The 19,892-nt window shown below is 46.2% G+C and overlaps 1 protein-coding gene across 10 annotated transcripts in view; it reads left to right on the top strand.

Moving 5' to 3' along the window:
* The window catches only part of ST6GAL1 (ST6 beta-galactoside alpha-2,6-sialyltransferase 1), a 140,284-nt gene extending 120,678 nt beyond the window's left edge, over positions 1 to 19,606 (top strand). For all 10 annotated transcript variants that reach the window (XM_089910704.1, XM_022569968.3, XM_022569958.3 and 7 more), the window contains 3 exons: positions 12,834 to 12,932; positions 14,152 to 14,326; positions 16,756 to 19,606. In XM_089910704.1, coding sequence (XP_089766830.1) covers positions 12,834 to 12,932; positions 14,152 to 14,326; positions 16,756 to 17,003 — 522 coding nt within the window. In that variant the 3' untranslated portion in view covers positions 17,004 to 19,606. The remainder of the gene's footprint in view (positions 1 to 12,833; positions 12,933 to 14,151; positions 14,327 to 16,755) is intronic.
* The last annotated feature ends 286 nt before the right edge of the window (positions 19,607 to 19,892 follow it).

Genomic DNA, 19,892 nt, shown 5'->3' with positions numbered 1-19,892 from the left:
TTTTGTGTCTGTTTCTGGGCAAACTGAGTCCCCACCATCGCACCCAGACAGCACCTGGCACCCCAAAGTTCCTGGGGGAATAGCTGTGGGTTTGGTAAATTGTGCCTTTGAGCAGCTCATTTTCTTCCCAGAGGGAGAGCTCCTCTGGACGGCAGCTGGGCCCGGTTTTGTTTGTTTAGCTCCCAGCCTCCTCACATGCAGAGGACAGCCTTTTGTGCATCTGGCCTGTGACAAAGCCATGGAAAACAAAGAGGTGGTTTCTAATTGAGAAGATGGCTTTTTAAAGAGAACGGTGTCATACCGTGAAGTTTCAGCAGCTGTACGCAGGCATGTATGTGCCAGGTGTTGTTATGAGATTCCATAGGGAAACCACATAGAGCTAAATGTGGGTCTTTAAACAATTTCAATTGTGACTCTAAGTGTAAAGGTTTCGTGAGACTCAGCTGAGCCCCTGCTGGGCCCAGTGGCTTCCTTAGAAGCTCTTGTACAGGTTTGGGAAGAGAAAACCTACACCCTGTGCATAGTGATACGTGGACTGGACTTCACCCAGGGCATTGCCAGATCACTTAATGGGGCTTATCTTGAGATATTAGCTGATGCCACTTACTAAATACTTCTGTTGTCTAAGGGCCATACCTGTCTTATCACATTTCATGACAACTCTGTGAGGTGTGGCCACAAAACACCATTTTAGATAAACACACTAAGGTTCAAAGAGTTGAAGTGAGTTGCTCAGGGTAGCACAGAAACTAAGCAGTAGAGGTGGATTTGGATCTAGGTTTGTTTGCCGGCGGTACATTAACTCCTCTGAGCTTTCTTTAAGCTCTTCTAGGTCGCTGATATTTTTCAGAAACAGAGAAGGGGCTCGACTTGATGATACTGGACACAGGGTGCCTTCTTACTCCAAACCTCTGGGTCATAAGTGGCTTTCAACGTGCCAGAGCTGCCCTTGGTCTTCTCTTCCCTGTGTAGCCCATCCATCTGGTGTGCAGCCAGCTACCTAGATTCCATTCAGTCAATCGAATAAGCTCCCTTGAGACCCTGCCTAGTATGGGGGAAGAGCAGGAGAATGCAACGCTCTCCTCCTCATAAGGGCTTCCGTTTAGTTGAAGAGAAGAAGACACACCCCGCTCCCCAACATACACACACACAAAGCCAGTAAAGGTGCAGTGCAGAAGCAGAGTATATTCTTTTTGCATGAGTTTGACTATTTTAGATACCTCATGTAAGTGGAATCGTGCAGTATTTGTCCTCTGTGTCTGGTTTACTTCACTCAGTATAATGTCCTCCAGGTTCATCCATATTTGTCATATTTGGTAGAATTTCCTTCTTTTTTGATGCTGAGTAATATTCTATAGAAGCAGATTGTTGAATGGTGGTGGCCAGGGGCTGGGGTGAGGGACAGATGGGGAGCTGCTATTCAATGGGTATAGTTTCAATTGTGCAAGATAAATAAGTTCTTAGAGATCTGCTCTACCTTGTGGCGATAGTTAACAGTACTATATTTTGCACTTAAAAATTTGTTAAGGGGGTAGATCTCATGTTAAGTGTTCTTGCTGCAATGAAAAAAAAAGCAGGGTGTACTCCAGTGTGGGGCCGATACCCCCGGCCTGGAGTTCTTTGGCATGGAGTTCTTTCTGTGAGGGCACTACTGAATCTTGAAGGGAACATTCAAAACCTATATTTAATTTGTGGAAGATAGCTATCTTTAAAATAACCTGCTATCTGACCTCACACCACATTTCAGCTCAGTCACCACGGACAACCAGTGCTTACATCAGAATCTCACTCAATCATCAAATGTCTACACTTTGAGGTCATTTGCTAGGAATTTTTGCGTCTATGTTCATGAGGGATATAGGTTTGTAATTTTCCTTTCTTGTTATGTCTGTCTGTATTTTTGATATCAGAGTAATGCTGTCATTGTAGAGTGAGCTGGGAATTGTTCGTGTAAAATTTTCTGGAAGGGTTTGTGTAGAACTGGTATTACTTTTCTCCTGAGTGTTTGGTAGAGTTCACCAGTAAAGTCATCTGGGCCTAGAATTTACCTTGTGGGAAGGTTTTTAGCTACAAATTCAACTTCTTTAATAGACACAGGGTTATTCATGTCACTTGTTTCTTCTTCCCGAGCTTTGTTAGTCTGTATCTTTCAAGAAATTTGTTCATTTCTTCTACATTATCGACTTTGTTAGCATAAAGTTGTTCCTAATATTTCCTCATTATCCTTCTAATATCTGTGGAATGAGATGTGATGTCTGAAGTGACATGACATCCTTTAAGGTGATCCAAATGGTATTGGAAATCCCAGAGCCGAAAAGGACTTCGGAGATCAACTAGCCATTCATTCATTTCAGAATGAATTACTGATCACCTGCTCCATGCCAGACTTTGTGAACAGGGCTAGAACTCAGCTGCTAACAACAGCAGCAAAACAGAAACAGACATGCTCCCGGCCCTTGTGAAGCCCAGGGTCTTGCCTGATTGTTTCATTTTACAAATGAGATAACTGAGGCCTGAGAGGAGAAGGTGAGCTGTACAGTTGCACAGAGGACAATGGCAGGCCCACGTAGGCTGAAGCCTTCCTAACGGCCTGTCCAGGGCTCTTTCCTGGCTCTTTGGTGACACGTTCTAAGTCCATGTTTTCTCACTCCCATCATATAATTTATCCATCTCATTTATCGCCTAGCTCTCCCACTATGAGAGGAGGCATTTTGGGCCTGTTTTGTTCATTGATGCCCAATGCCCAAGTGCCCAGGATAGTGCCCATTACGTAGTAGATGTGCAAGAAATATTTGTTGAATGAAGTATAGTCCAAAGAACCTTCTGCTTACTCAGTGGATTGCCTCCAAACTTCCTCGTTTTTTTAAACTTTTTATTTGAAAATACTTGAAAACTTCCAGAAAAGTTGCAATAATATGACAAATACAAGGAATGCCTATATACCATTTATCCAGATTCACTTATTTTTTCATTTTACCCCATTGCTATATCATCTGGTCTATCCATCTTTCATAATATTTTTTTTTCATTTGAGAGTAAGTTGTATACATTGCAGACATCAAGCCCTAAATATTTGTTACAGACCGAAAGTTTACAGCTCTCCCACAAATTTGTATGTTGAAGCCTTAACTATCCAATATGATAGTATTTGGAGGGAGGTGGGGCTTTGGGGAGAGAATTATGCTTAGATGAGGTCCTGAAGGTGGCACCCCCATGATGAAGGGATTAGGATCCTTATAAGAGGAGGAAGAGGGACCAGAGCTCGCTCTCTCTCTGCCATGTAAGGACACAGTGAGAAGGTGGCCATCTGCAAGCCAGGTGGCCATCTGCAAGCCCTCACCAGGAACCAAATCTGCTGGCACCTTGACCTTGGACTTCCCAGCCTCCAGAACTATGAGAAATAAATATCTGTTGTTTAAGCCACCCAGTCTATGGTATTTTGTTATCGCAACCTGAGCAGACTATGATTTTTTGGTGCCGAGAACAGAGTGCTGCTGTAACAAATACCTGAAAGTGTGCAAGTGGCTTTGGAACTGGGAAACTGGTAGAAGCTGGAGGAGTTCTGAAGGGCACGCTAGAAATACAGACAGAGGGAAATTCTGGTGAGGACTCAGAAGGAAAAGAGGAGAGCTGGAGAGAACGCCTTTTTTTTTTTTTTTTGCGGTACGCGGCCTGTCACTGCCGTGACCTCTCCTGTTGTGGAGCACAGGCTCCGGACGCGCAGGCTCAGCGGCCATGGCTCACGGGCCCAGCTGCTCCACAGCATGTGGGATCTTCCCGGACCGGGGCACGAACTCGTGTCCCCTGCATCGGCAGGCGGACTCTCAACCACTGCGCCACCAGGGAAGCCCGAGAACGCCTCTTTTTAGAGAAGACAAATAATCATGAACAGAACGTTGGCAGAAATATGGATGATAAAGGCCATTCTGGTGTGGTGTCTCAGATGGAAATAACACGAGGAACATGTTATTGACCAGTGGAGAACAAGTGATCCTTGTTATAAAGTGGCAAAGGACTTGGCTGAACTGTGTTCTAATGTTTTGTGGAAGGTAGAACTTGTGAGTGAAGAAACTGGATATTTAGCTGAGGCAATTTTTAGAAATTGCCTTAGGGAAAGCACTGAAGGAGTGGCTTGGTTCCTCATGACTGCTTTTAGTAAAATGTGAGAGGAGAGAAATGAATTGAAGAAGGAATTGTTTAGCAAAAAGGAAACAACTTAAAGATTTGGAAAATTCTCAGCTTATCTATATTGCAAAAAATGAGAAAGCTTGTTCTGAAAAAAACAGTAAGAGGATGGCCCAACAAGCATTTGATAAAAAGGTCAGTGTGGGAGTGAACCACAGACCTAATCAGCCACCCCAGCAGAAACACTGCTAGTGTGAACTGAACGAGTGTGGATACAGGACAAAATGAAGGCAGGCTGTCAGACTTAGATCCTACAGGACCAAACTATAGAGCTCTTTGCCTGCAAACATATACCATTCCTCAAGACAAGGGAAGAATGACCCCAATGGTGATTCAGAGACCATCAGGGCTGCCTCCTTGGTTTCAAAGGGGGCAGGGCACTGCCTTGACCTCAGTAGGCCATATGGCAGCTGCCCAGGGCCTTGGGGGAGTGACTCCTACCCAGCAGAGCCACACAGGTGGGACTGATGCCCCCCGCCACGTCTATAAGGCAGAGCATCAAACCAGAGAGGATTATTCTCAAGCCTTAAGATCTAATGGTATGTACTTTGCTAGGCTTAGACTTTCTTGGAACCTGTCACTTCTTTCTTCCTTCTAATTTCTCCCTTTTGAAATGAGAATCTCTACTCTATGCCTGTTCCACCACTGTATTTAGGAAGCACATAATTTATCCAGTTTCACAGGTTCACAGCAGAAAAAGAGTTTTACTTCAGGTTGAATCATTTTGCTCTCTTCTGGTTTAGATAATATTTAGATAAGACTTTGGACTTCAGCCTTTAGAGTTGATACTGGATCAACTTTTGGGGATGTTGGGGTAGAATTAATGTGTTTTGTATGTGAGAAGGACATGATTTGGAGGGATACAGGGGTAGAACGTTATGGACTGAATGTTTCTCCCCCAAATTCATATGTTGAAGTTCTAACCCCCAATGTGATGGTATTTGGAGACGGGGCATATGGGAAATAATTAGGTATAGAAGAGGTCTTGAGGAAGGGGCTTCCATGATGGGATTGCTGTCCTCATAAAAAAAAAAAAAGGAGAGAGACTAGAGCTTGCTCTCTTTTTTACCATGTGAGGACACAGGGAGAAAGCAGCCATCTGCAAGCCAGGAAGTGGGCCCTCACCTGGTAACTGAATCTGCTGGTGCCTTGATCTTGGACTTCCCAGCCTCCAGAGCTGTGAGAAATAAATGTCTGTTGTTTAAGGCATCCAGTCTGTGGTATTTTGTTATAGTTGACTGAACTGACCAAGATAATACTTTAATGTGTACTTCCTAAGAATATGTCTTATGTAACCAAAATATAGTTATCAACTTCATACATTTACACTGATACCATACTTTAATCTGGCTGCATTGCAGTTTTGTTAACTGACCCAATAATGTCTTTTATGGCATATTTTTCCTTCTAGCACAAGATCCAGATTAGGATCACGTGTTGCATCTAGTTGTTACGCCTCTTTAGTCTCCTTCAACCTAGAATATTTCCATATCCTCTGTCGTTTAAGACACTGACATTTTTGAAGAATAAAGTCCTTCTTTAAAGTTTTTAAAAATTTAGGGTTTATCTGATGCTTTCTCAATATTAAATTCAGTTTCTGCATTCCTGGCTGGAAAACTACACAAATGACACTGTATCCTCCTAAGAGCATCATAATCAGGAGGCATCCAGTGTCCATCTGCCCTTCAGCTTGGATATGGTGTTGTTTGATTTGGCCACTGTATAATTACATTTTTCTCTTGCGGTCTGTGAGTGAACACTTTTAATACTGTGCCATTATTCTGCTCCAGATCAAAATTCCCTCCTACGTTTAACATTCATTGATCACTTTTGCCTGAGCCAGTCTTTACTATGATGGCTGAAAAATGATGGGTCTTTTAACTTAAGTTCTCCCTTCTCCATGTCATCCAGCTGGCACTCAGAATTTTATTATAAGCAAGAAGCCCCCCTTCTCCTCCTCCATTTATTTCCTTCCTCCCTCCCTCCTTTCCTCCCTCCCTTTCTTCCTTCTTTCTTTTCTTTTTGTATTTGTTATTGGTAAGAACTCAGAGATTCCTATATTTTCAATGGTTTCTAATTCATTACGGTTCTGAACTACTTAGGTGTTCAACTTGTCCCAGATCTGGCTAGTGGGAGTTCCTTCAAGCTGGCTCTTGTTTCCCCATGACATGCATGCCCTCATCATTTTTTAAAATACTTCTATACTTTCTGGCATAACAAGATATTCCAGTTCATTTTGTAACCTATCTGTTGGGTTTTTAATATTTCATCTTTATTAATGTTATCCTGAATGCGCACACAAAGTGTTCTGGCTCAGAGACAGATTTCTTATTTAAATACCTTAGAGTAAGAAGTGCATTAGTCTCCGCTTATGTTCTTATTCCTAGTGCAATGCAATAAGAGCCAGGCCAATTATCCTACATGAGTAGCCAGGTACCCTATAGGCAAGGGACAAAAAATAAGTCATTTTTTCCCCTTGCTTATAAAAGGCAGGAGGTAGCCGAAAAAGAGTCCCCTTCTTACTCCAGCCCTTTGGAATATAAATAAACTTACCTAGAGCTGTCCCTAAGTTCCTGGGCTCTTTCCTCCTGCTCCGGTCTTCCTGGTCTCTTAGAGTATCTTTGTATTAACCTAGAGATACAGTCTGAGCTATAACCATTTAGCTTCTTGGGGGAGATAAGCGAAGTTTTACTATGTTTTGAGTCAGAGAAGAGCAATTAACTAGACAAATAGCTATCGATTTTATTCTCATTGTTTATAAAGAGTCTCAGGAGCCTGGGGCTTTTTGCAGGAGTGCCGAGAGATCCTGGGAAGTTTTATTTCCCCATACTATCCTACCCTACTTCTGGGATATGCCAGTTTTTCCCAAGGAGCCCTGGTTCCTTTAAGTGAAAAATGGTATTAGAGACCAAGATCTAGGTACTAGATATGTTCATGCCTAACGAGGTTGTCTTTCCTTCTTGGCCCTTTCAGCAGGTAGAGGAAATATATGCATGTACACACACAATACTCATACATGTGTATTCATTCATTTATACATATGCATACGCGTGTATGTATACACACCTACATAGACACATGTATATACATGCAAAGATACCTATTTTAGAAATAACAGACTTAAATTGATACCTCAGTCTTTCCACATGAAGGTATTCCTTGCCTTCCCCATTGTGTATTTCTAACCCCCCCCTTCTTTCAAAGTGAGAATCCCCCTTCTAACAACATCAGCACACTGATTTATTTGCTCATATCTATAGTACATCTAAAGTAATTTGAAAATTGTTTTGCGTATCTCTACATAAAACCTATCAAAGTTTAGGATTTGTTTGCAATTCTCTTTCACACCCTGCCCAAGACTGAGGGGATATGGCCAAATAATGAGGTAACCCTAAGTTACCTCGATTAGTCCTTCTGTTTCTCTTCACTTCGATTATGAATTCATTTGAAATTCAACTGTATTCATTTTGTTCCAGTTCTAGGTTTTCCTTTTCCTTACTTAAAAAAAAAATACACAGAATATTAACATGCTTCCAAAATTCAAAACTATCCAAAAAGGTATCCAAAAAGGTGAGTGTTACTCACTCCTGAATTCCTTCCACCCTGTTTCACCACCACCCTTTGTAGGTAACTGACTACTGTTGTGTGATTTATACTTCTATGTTTCTATTTGTAAAGACAAATATATATATAAATATATATATGTTTTAATTCACCTTACTCCTTACAAAAATGTAGTAGACTATATATGCTCTTTTACACTCTGCCTTTTCCCAGTACCTTCTGGAAACTACTCCATATCAGTTCATAGAAATCTTCCTCATTCTTTGTTGCAGCTGCATAGTACTCCTTTGTGGGGGAGTTTCACAGCTTATTCTTTCAATCTCCTTTGCTTGAACATTTAAGTACTTTCCAACATTTACTTCCTCTAATATATTATGGTTCTTTGGATGACCTTTCCTGTGATTCCAGGTAGAATTACGGGCCCCTCTGATTTGGGGTTTGTGGTGGGTTTCAATTTGTGGTGCCCTTCTGTTTAGCACTTCCCTGTCCAGGTCCAGTTTACAATGGTCAGGTCTTCCCTTAAGGCCCAGAGCCTTCATATCATTTTTCAGGTCTACGGAAGACCCTGAAGACCTCTTTGTCTTCCTAGAGCACTAGCTAGCTTTGCAACTGTGGCAAATTTGCAAATCTGGCGGCCAGAACACAAACTTTATTTTATCATCCCTTAACATTTTTGAAAGATTGCCTAGTACAGTGGGAGGTCAGACATACCTTGATTTGCAACCCAGCTCCATCCCTTCCTAGCTGTGTGATCTTGGGCCAGTTTCATAACCTCTCAGAGTTTCCTTTTCAAGCCCTGTTTGGGGCTTGGAAATATTGTGAGGGGTAAGCGAGAAGACGTCAAACTGGACTGTTGTCTTGAGTTTAAAAAAACCACTAAGCCTAAACTCTATAGTTAAGAGATATCAATATCTACACATACACACACACACACGGTGTATTAGTTTCCTAGGCCTGCCATGACAAAACGCCACAGATGGGGTGGCTGAAACATAGAGATTTATTTTCTCAGTTCTGGAGGCCAGAAATACTAGATCAAGGTGTCATCAAGGTTGGTTTCTGACAAGGGCTCTTCCTGGCTTATGGATGGCCACCTTCTCTCTATGCCATCACATGTGCATGTGGGTTGGGGGGAGAGAGAGAGATCTCTGCTGTCTCTTCCTTTTTCTTATAAGGACATCAGTTTTATTAGATTAGGGCCCCATCCTTATGACCTTGTTTAACCTTAATTACCTCTCCAAAGGCCCTATCATCTCCAATATAGTTACACTGGGGGTTAGGGATTCAACATATGAATTTGGTGTGGGGGGACATAATTCAGTTCATAACAGAGGGGAAGAAAGAGCTGGTAAGATAAAAGACTCACATATTCACAGTGGAAATATCTGAAGAATGCAGTTATGCATGATTATTTTCTTCTAAATGTATGTAGATAGATGTGTGTGTGTGTGCGCGCGCGCGCGCGGATTCCTGTATTTTCTAACTTTCTGCAGTGACTATTTCTTACTTTATGACTGGAAAGTTTACTTTAAACAGGTTGCTAAACAGCAACAGTCCATCTCCCAAGTGTAGTCTTTTCCTGGCATGTGCTGCTTGGGGGCTCCGTTGCTCTGGCAATGACTTGCTTTCTTCATCATGAGGCCCTGGGGATCCCTGAACTCAGGTCAGACTGTGCATGTGGGTGCGTACAGGAGCATTTGAGAAGAGCTTTATTTTTAAGTCACTTGTGCTGCAGTTGGACAAATGACAGACTGAGATGTTGTCCAGACATGGCTGGTCACCCAGGCAGGGACTTACAGGATGGTCATGTCCTATAAATAAGGCACCTGGGGCCCAGAGAAGGTAAGTGAGTAGGGATAAATCACCTGGTGTCAGGTCCTCTGCACAGAAAGAAGCATAGCTTAAGGCTTAGACTTTCCATATACCGGCAGATTTCTTTTTGAGTGGGGGGTGGAGTGGGATGGGACAGGGAGTGAAATTGTAGAGTTCAGTCATGAAAGTCATGTATAAAATAGTGTGAGGGTGTCCCACTTCCCCCTGGGGCCTCCCTGTCACCCGCTCAAACATGTCTACCTTGCAAAGCCCTGTCTGCCAGGATGCACACTCTGCCTTTGGGCTATAGCGCTGAATTCCTGTGCTGTGAGTTACCGTGTTCTCCACAGAAAGAGGACAGTGCTTAATGTTGGAAGGTGTGGGGCCCCTCCTAGTTCCTATGGCCGCTCACCTGTGGGACTCCAGGTCAGTTGCCTCATCCTTGAACTTCAAATCCCCACTCCATTCCCAAAGGCACATACCAGCTGCTCTTCTTTCCAAGTTCTCATTTTAGGAAATGGCCTGAGGTCCAGGAGTCACCTTGACCCCTTTTTTCTTCACTTTCAACAACCAGTTAGTCTGCAAGCCTACAGCTGACAGTTGTAGCTCTTTTTCTTCATTTCCCCATCATTTTTTACTTAGGCTATAGCAGCAGCTTCTATCTGATCTCCTTTTCTGTAAAAACTCTATTCCAGAACACGGGTCGGTTTGGATTCTTCTCACTTACAAGCCTTCACTGGTCCTGTAATCTACTGAGGAAACGCTAAGCTCCCTGGTGTGGCCCCTGCCTACACTTCTCTGACCCCTTCTGGCTCTCCTTTTGTATCTAAGCCACTGGGCAAACTGCAATTCCCAAAAAAGCTATTCACTCTACTAATTAGAATTAGGTTTGGCTGCAAGTGACAGGAATACTCTGCCCACCTCTCAACACTAGCTTAACAAGATAAAAATGTATTTTTCATGTAAAAGAAGTCTAGAGTTGGTATGGTGTTCCAGAGGGTCAGGAACTCAAGCTTCTTCTCCCTTGTGCATCTGCCGTTCTAACACGTGACTTGCACTTCATGGTCCAAGATGGCTGCTCCAGCTCCAGCCATCACATCCACTTTTTGCCAGCAGGAAGGAGGAATGAACAAGGAAGGGCATGATCCTGACTCTAAGAACAGTTCCTGGAAGTCACACTTGCTTACACACCTTTGGCCAACATTTTGTCACATGGCCATACTTAGCTGTAAGAGAGGCTGGGAAATTTTTATTTCAGGTAGTCTTTATTTTAGGTAGCCATGTGTTGAGGTATCTGTTACCAAGGAAGAAAGAGAGGATGGGTATGGGGTGACACCTAGCAGTCTCTGCCATGTATTCTCACATCTGGGGATTTGCACACGTCGTTTCTTCTGTCCAGGTCCTCTTCCCTCTCCCTCCTCACTCCCTTGACTTGCCTAGTCTTATTTGTCCCTCAACATTCACTTACCTCATGGCCATCCTCACTCTGGCACCCTGTGACTGCCTGGGGGCTCCTTAGCACCCAGTACAACTGCACAATCTCTGGCCAGGGTGGGCCCACCACCAATAGTTCTTGTTTCAAAGATACACTGAGGAAATGAGATTATATTCTTCAGGCTCCCAGGACCTTCCTACGTCTGGGGGAAGGTGTGGGGACGGGGTAGCTGAATGACCTTAGAGGGTCTTGGCAAATTGCCATTCTTGGTTGTACAGACCACCCATCTTCCCATAGTCATTCTTCAGATACTGCAGGGACATTGATTAAGTCTCAGCCTCCTCGTGATGGTGAGTGATTGAGGTGGGGAGGGATTTTTTTTTGGAGGGGAGCCATGCTGTGCGGCTTGCGGGGATCTTAGTTCCCCAACCAGGGACTGAACCTGGGCCCCCAGGCAGTGAGTGCGCCGAGTCCTAACCACTGGACCGCCAGGGAATTCCTGGGGAGGGATTATTGTTGTGATTCTTGCTTTCAATTCCAGGCAATTCTTGTTCTGATTTCTGCCATTTGTTCATTTTACACCTGGGCAACATCATCTCCCACCTGCTTTTTAAGGTGACTGACAGCAGATCACACGAAACAACTCTGTCCCTTAAAAGGGACACAGCTTCTTTCATTGCTAAGCCTTCGGGCCCCTTCTCTCTCTTTCTCACTCACTCCTGTGCCGCATTTGATCCTCAAGACACCTCCTGTTTGAGACAGCAGGGCAGTGTTACCTGCACTAGGCCTAGGGCAACTGTCTGACCTTCTCACGGTCATCAGACGAGTGGCAAAGCCAAGAACTGAGCCAGGTCTTTCTGTAATAAGTCTAGTAGTTTTCACCTTCTGCTACCACACTTTTCATATTTTGATAAGTACTTTAATTAACATTTCTGTTCATAATTTTTTCCCAAATTTAACTTCTCTTAGGATAAATGCCAAAATGTAAAATTACTGAGTCAAAGGGTATACAGTAAATACTTCATTTTTATTTTATTTTTTCATCTTTATTGGAGTGTAATTGCTTTACAATGGTGTGTTAGTTTCTGCTTTTTTAAAAGGCTGTTCATGGATTTTGCAAAACTGATCTGTCCCATGGAGTCTTATCACAGTCACATTTTGCCCAGGCCAGCCTGACAGCAGGGGAGCCTGGGAGTGTGGGGAGGAGAGGAGCAGTGGCTGGTTCCCCAGCACGGTGCACATGAGCATTGCCCCAGCCTGGTGAGATTCTCACGTTTAAGCGTATGTTTCTGCATATGCCATGGTCCCTCCACACGAGCCGACTACTTCATTTGGTGCTCAACCACAGATACTGGCATCTGGTCCGGTGCTGCAGAAACCATGGCCTGTATTAGATTCTGAGATGTCCTGTGTCCGTCTCCATCATGCTTTGTAATAACTATGTGCTGGACTTTATAGGTGACTGAAGGGCTTTTCAGAGATCATTTTGGTTATATGAGATTCTGACTTTAAACCTCACCCCCCTGACTCCCATATAAGGTATGACTGCAGGGGACTATACCCAGAGCCATTTTCACTGTACCCTTGGCTCCAACAACCTCAAAAGTCTGAGTGGAACCCTTTCTACTCTATGGCTGATGGATTATGACAAAATGTCCTTTCAGGTCCACACAGCTCTGGCTGGCATCTTTGCCTTCTTCTTAAGTGCTGCACCAAAACTCAGAAGCTTCATGGGGCTCTGGGGCCTCAGGTGGTACTTATAATGTGTCAGCTATTACTACAAGCCAACATTCACATGTAAATGTCCAGGTGACAGCTTGTCTGTTTCTTCCTGCAGTTGGTCACCACAGAAGGGCGCTTCCTCAAAGACAGTTTGTACAATGAAGGAATCCTAATCGTATGGGACCCGTCTGTTTACCATTCAGATATCCCAAAGGTAAGTGGGCGTCCATGGGAAATTGGGATTGAGTCACCTGTTTGTCTACAGATTTCCCCGAGGTCCTGGGTTTTAAAGTCACGGCTGACCTGGACCACACTGAGGGCTGGCTATTTCCGTTTTAGGGCACCCCACTTCTGGACTAGCGGTTCAGAAGGATTCCTGTCCTATACCAGTGCTCTCCATGCCCACCCTGCACTGCCATGTATTTGTCTCCCAATTATGGTCTGTACCAGGTGTAACAGTGGCTGGATTTCCCACCGTCTGGGGTGGGTTGTGTTCATGTAATACAATTATTATTCCTGACGGGCACCAGCAGGAATAGACAGTGGTTACTATCACTTCTATACGTAATATTACCACACTCTTCCCACACTTCCAATTTCTGGATGCTTCTCATTTCACTCTCATAGCTATGTAAAGAAGTAGATAGATAGAAGCATGGTTATTCCCATTGTACAGAGGAGCAAAACAGAATATGTGTGCGTGTCGGGGGGTCACCTTCCCTGGGACTTGATTTGCTAAGCAGAGGGCCCAGATCTGCAACATCAGCTTTTCCAGGGAAGGAGAAAGTCTCAGTCCTGCTGGAGTCTAGCTTCTCCAGAATGGCCCTCTCACTGTTACACACGTCAGTTGGCCTCTCCCTGATACGGGCTGCAGTGGCCATGGGAGAATGGCTTTAGGGAGGAGGGACAGAGAGCACTGTTCCTGGGACACTTAATTCTTATGCTGGACACACCAATAGCTGATGGGCTCTGGTATCCCTGGCACCGTCCTCTCACTACCGCAGTTTCCAGTTTTGTGTTGATCTCACTTAGAACTGAAATTTGCCTGGGTCAGGTCAAGGACTGTGAATCCACAGATGTGGCAAGCTGTGCCCCCGTTTTTTCACCCCTTTAAAAAAGAGAGGTGGGGTTAGATAGGGCCAAGAGGCCCTCTCAGCTCTGATATCCTTCCCAGATTCTAGGATCCTCAAGTCTGAAGCCGTTCCAGGGTCAACAAGCTCAAAGCTTGTTGAGCACAGGCTGTGTGCTGGCTCCCCCACTATCAAGTGAGAGCTTGAAGTCTGGAATTGTCTTGATGAAGGGGCTGTGCCTCAGGAGTCTGCCTTAGTCCTTCCCCACCTCCCCTCAAGTCCTCAGACGAGGATGACCCCCTGGGGGCAGCAGTGGCATTGGCACGTTGCTCTCCTTGACAAGACCTCTTCCTTCTTTTTCAGTGGTACAAGAATCCCGACTACAGTTTCTTCAATAACTTCAAGAGTTATCGTAAGCTTCATCCTGATCAGCCCTTTTACATCCTCAAGCCCCAGATGCCTTGGGAGCTGTGGGACGTCATTCAAGAAATCTCCCCCGAGCAGATTCAGCCAAACCCCCCCTCTTCTGGGATGCTCGGTGAGTCCATGTCTGGGGAAGGACCTCTTGTGCTTGATTCTAGAACAGGTTAGCCTTCTACTGGGGTCTCATTCGTTCATTCGTTTGTTCATTCACCACACAGTTGCTAGGTTTTGGCTGTGTTTGTACGCTGAGGCAAATTCCAGCTAGGACACAGAGGTCGATAAGATAGACTCCGCCTCCTTAATTTCAGGGTGTCCAGTGGGAGAGTTCAGTCAGGTGTCGGCGGCAACGTTCAGTTTGTGCCAGGAAAGAGTGACCAGCCCGTTGCCATAGGAGAGAGGACCCCTTCCAGAGGGACAGTCTGAGAACTTCGAGAACTTGGCCCAGGCCTGGGAGAGGGGAGGATTTGGCAGGTGGAGATGGAGAAATGGGAAGCACAGACAAGAGGAGGCAAGAAAACGGGAGGAGCAGGGCTGAGACTCAGATGAGGCCAGCGAAGCACTTGCTTCAGGTGTACGATTTAAGGAGGTGCCAAGAAATTCAGAAACAAGTGATATCTTAATACAGTATCTTTTAAAAAAAAAATCACAATTAATGCAAAATTTTATAATAGACAAAATATCAAAATTTTAGATAAAGACAGGATCAGTAATAATGTCATTATTGTCCTGGGCCATATTAGAATCTGTGGAAAAAGGAAGAGTCAATAATATTTTATTCAGAATTTCAAAAATCTGTTCACCCTAGTGACCACCCTAGTCGTGGCCCTGAGAGAAGCCTGAGTGGTGAGGCTTAGCCGGGTTTGGGGGCCACGAATGGAGCTGTGGGTGCTGACATGGGGGTGGGCTGGGGTCAGAGTGCTGGGGGCCCTGTATACTGGCTCCAGACTTTCTTCTTGGACCTACTCCACACCTCTCCACCCTGATGGCCCATCTGCCCTTCCCTCCCTTTCACTTTGAGTTCAGCTGGACCACGGTCGCTTTCCACGAGCCTCCAGGGCTGCCTACGGCTCCCCGCCCCCCCCCCCACCTTCCCTACTGGACTGCAAAGTCCCTCAGGGCGGGGACTGCGTTTGCCTCATCCTTGTGGGTCTGGCGCAGGATAGCCCTGAGCTAAATGTTCCTTGAGCAAACGAACAAATAAATGTTTACTATCAGAGGCATTTCCTGATAGAAAGAGCTGGAGGCGCTTTCAGCATCCCATCGTCTTCATACCTTTCTCTTCCACTTTTGGATGGGTGCATTAGGGGGCTCTCCCTGGACCCCTTTTGAGCAGAAGTAGATGAGAGCTTCCTGGGACACTTTCTCATCGCCCTACTGCCTGCCTTTGCCCATGCTATTCCCGCCACCGCCAGGCTTTCCCCCTTGCCCACCCCTCATGGCCAGAGCCCCTGCCAGGCCCCACAGCAGTGCTCCGGGAGGTGCACCAGGACCCTCTCTCGTAGAGGACTCCCTCCCATCATCTCTAGAAGCACTTCTGCTGTGCCTTCATCAGTTAGTTGCAGAGGTGTCTTTTCTCCCCCACTGAACCAGGAGGCAGCCAGAGGGCAGAGGTGGGGCTTTTCCCATGTCTGATTCTTCTAGAACAGAGTTGCTGCTAGCAGTTTACAGTTTTGCTGTTAGTGAGGACTGTTCATCATAAAGATTCCCTATATTTATGGTTGACAAAAGCAGTCTAGAGCCATGATGTTATTGCATCCTAACGATAGCCTATGTGGTAGGAAGAGTGGGTAAATCACCCCCTTGGGGCAGATGAAGAACCTGAGGCCCCAAGCAGGACGTGTCCGGCAGGAGATGACCAAGCCAGGTGGGGACAAGCGTGGGTGGTGGCAGGCGTCTCCCACCTCTTGCTGGGTCTGCACCCTGAGTGTTCTGTACCCTCCCTGAGAGCACAACCTGGCCACACCCTCCCGGCTCTTGTCTCCCGCCTGACTGAGCAGAGCGCATCAGTACAGACCATGGCATGCTCCTGTGCCAACTGTCCCTCCTCCCACCTGAGGCACGAAGCCTTCCCTCCCCACGCTGCTCCTCCAGGTACTGATATAAGAAACGCCTCCCAAGTTACCATCTAAGAGGCTGTTCCAAGATACAGAGATGCTAGAAGGCAGTATCTGCGCGGAATGGTTCTGTCTCCTCAGTCACGTTGTCCTGCCTCTTCATATAGCTTATGGACAGTCATCAGTTCATTGACTGATGATGGAGCCCTCCAACCCATTAGTGTTTAGGGAGGACCTGCTGTGCACCAGGCCCTGACCTGGGTGCTGAGCAGGGCAGCACGAACCCTACGAAGGTGCATAGGGCCCTGCACCCAGAGGAACAGCCTGCTGGACTGGCTTCCCAGAACAACTCAGACTGGGAATCACACTCAGAAACTCCAGACAGACGCCTCCCCAGATTTGGGGGCGTAAGCTGCTGGGCTCCCTGGGCAGCACTCTGGGGAGCTGGGGTGGGGTGTTGGGCAGGACTCACCTCTGCTCGCCTCTCCAGGCATCATCATCATGATGACACTGTGTGACCAGGTGGATATTTACGAGTTTCTTCCATCCAAGCGCAAGACTGACGTGTGCTACTACTACCAGAAGTTCTTCGACAGCGCCTGCACGATGGGCGCCTACCACCCACTCCTCTTTGAGAAGAACATGGTGAAGCACCTCAACCGGGGCACGGACGACGACATTTACCTGCTTGGAAAAGCCACACTGCCTGGGTTCCGGAGCATTCGCTGCGGAGCATAAGCTGCCCGGCCAGGCCCCCTCACCCTTCTCCATCAGGCATTTTACAGCTGGTCTCCTGGCCACCCTGGGCCCAGGAAGGCTGTTCCTGAATGATCACTGCCTGCACTCCAGGCAGCAAGAGCCTTCAGGAATCCAAGGGCAGGGACCCAGGCCCAGCCTGCCCTTTTGTCATGGGGGTGTGTGAATCGAGAGCTTCCCACCACACTCATGTACACACGCCTAGGATTCCTTCCAGTCAGTCTTCTCTGCCCCTCCCCTGCACAGGTAAATGCAAGATCCACCTTTCCCAGCAGGGCTGCCAAAGCTGGGCTGCTTTCCCCTCTGGAATGATGTTATTCTTGCAAACCAGTGCTCTGTCACGCTTGAAATCTACACCTAGACACTGATTTCATGTTTCAAACAAACAAACTCTCCCATATTATGATTGTGCCCATTACAAGGTGCCTCTGAGGGGCAAGTTAAGTGTCACAAGGCATAGGAAACACAGTCAGTTCCTCCAGAACTAAGCTGCTCCTAAGGTCCATGCCCTGCGAGAGGCAGCGTTCCTATCACTCCGCTGGTGTGGCGGCCCTTGGCCTTGGTGCTGGTGAGAAGAGGGTCTTGATGAACCCACAGCCCTCTCCATATGTGAGGAGATGAGAGTACAGAAAAAAAGGTACAGTCTCCATCCTCAAGTTGCTTACAGCTCAGTGCGAGTGACCGAATGGATTCAGTGTGCTCGGTGCCCTGTGGGCTTATAGGGTGGTGGGCCTGCTGTGCTGCTATCATCTCTGCACCAGGAGGGGCCACACACTTCCTGTGTCAGTGGGTCATAGAGGGCTTCATGGAGCTGGGGGCTGTGGAGTGGATTCTAGAAGAGGAGAAACATGTCAAGCAGATTCTGTCTGAGTCATCTGAGATGTGTTTTCCTTTCTGCCTGTATTACCCATATTTATTCGCTAAGATCTGCCTGAATTTACATGAACTTCAAGTTATTTTTTGAGGAAGCCCCCTCCCTCATGTCTGAGGCAGCAAGTGCAGCCCCGTGACAGATGCCAGGCAAGCCAGATGCCAAAAGCCCGATTTCCCCAGGCTCGCCTGCTCTGAGCCTAGCCTACCCGCTGGGCGTGCACACCATATCCAAGTCTTCCTATTGGATGCCTACCCCCAAACCTCCTCCTGCAATCTTGTTTTTCCCTTTACTCTTCCTCCTCCAAAATTACTTTTAAGCATTTTCCACTTTAAAATATCCTCACCCATTTTTTTTTTTTTTTTTGACCTTCACGGGCCTTTTGTGAAAGGTCTCTCAGGGACTGGGAATGGGGTTTCCTAGGACTTAAAGTAGCTCTCAGAGGTCAGAACCCTGGAGATCATGACTGATTCTCACCAGGTGTATCAGATTGCTGTACCCTCCACCCCTCCCTGCAAGGGAGCAACACCAGAGTCTCCAGGCAGAGGCCTACCCACTGTGGTCTGTCTACACACTCCCTGGACCATTGTGCTAAGTCCCCTACCCCGACGGGGAGCCACACTGGACTGGACCAGGCTTCTGGACTCCCAAAGCTAGCCCTGTGTGCTCAAGGGCCTCGAATGTTTGAGCTCCAGACCAGCTGTTTTGGAGCTGGAGTCCTCATTCGCTGCCAAACCACTGGCTTGAGTAGGCAGTAGAAAGAGCTCTGGAGTGAGAAGCCCTGGGTTTTCAAAGTGATGTTCCCCTATTACTCGCTATGCCACCGTGGGCAAATTCTCCTCTCTGAGCCTCTGTTTCCACATCTGTAAAATGGGTGATAAGCCTGCTTCACAGGTGCTGTGAGGGTTACCTGGCATATTGTAGGTGCTCAGTACATACTGGATTCCTCCCTTCCTTTACTAAGGACCTGCTTTGTGCTCACATCTGGGCAGGACCCTGCTTTGAAGGCCAGAGAGGGGGCCTTGTCCTGAGGGAAGTTAATGTCCTATTGGGAGACTACACCTACCCTGCTTAGAACACCCTGGAAACCATCCGAGGGAGTGGAGGGTGCAGAACGTGCCCCTCCTCCTCCCTGCCTGCAGCTTAGGCCTGATCTGCTCGGGGATGGGCAGAGCACTGGGGCCACTGGCTGCTGTGTAACATGAGTCTTTTCCATGTCTCTGGGCCCATGAATTCCTCACAATCTTTGAATCATGAGTCCTGAGTGCAGAGGAAGGTGGCACTCCATCATCAGGAGAGAGATGTTGGTGTGGACACTAAGACTACACTGGGTAGATGCTAGCTTTTAATTGTTATTATTAAGGGATCAAGTTAATTTCATTCTGTGCTTTCTCTACATGGAAACTGGTAGAATGCAAATAAGATGTGGATATTATCATTATTCTGATAAGATGTTTAATATTTGTGACAGGTAATTTAAAAATTATGACCGAGTCCTGTAGGAAAGCCACTGTCTCTAAGGTGTTCTGTTTTCTTCAGTAGCCGTCTGTTCATTCTATATCATGAGGTCCTGAAATCCTTCCATCAATCAGATAAGCTATTGATATTGGTTTGGAGTTGAGACATCAGTCTCAGAAACTTCTGAATCACGACTAAGCTAGTTCTGAATTACCCAAAGATTATGTAAAATTTTAAAATAAATGTTTTTGAAAAAGCTTGTCCCTCTTTTCTTACTTGCTAAGGGAACAACTGCTCATTGTCAATTCTTGTCTCCAAAGAGGACACAACTGGAATTCCAAACCCCCAAATCCTCCCCCAGAAGCTCCTCTGGCCTCTTAGCCTCTCTTTTCAACACTCCAGGAAAAGGAATGCTTACTTACATGGCAGGACAGCATCTTTGAGATAGTGACTGGTTTATTTTCTTCCTTTTGCTCTTGCTGGGATTCAAATGATGAAGCCGTGGTTCATCCAGCGCCTCAGGGAAGGGCTGCAGTAGGGCA

This window comes from Delphinapterus leucas, chromosome 4 (genome assembly GCF_059928025.1).
Source record: "Delphinapterus leucas isolate spDelLeu-1000000601 "Yukka" chromosome 4, BTC_Dleu_Yukka2, whole genome shotgun sequence".
Classification (NCBI taxonomy): Eukaryota; Metazoa; Chordata; class Mammalia; order Artiodactyla; family Monodontidae; genus Delphinapterus; species Delphinapterus leucas.
This window is presented reverse-complemented; position numbering and strand designations above follow the sequence as displayed.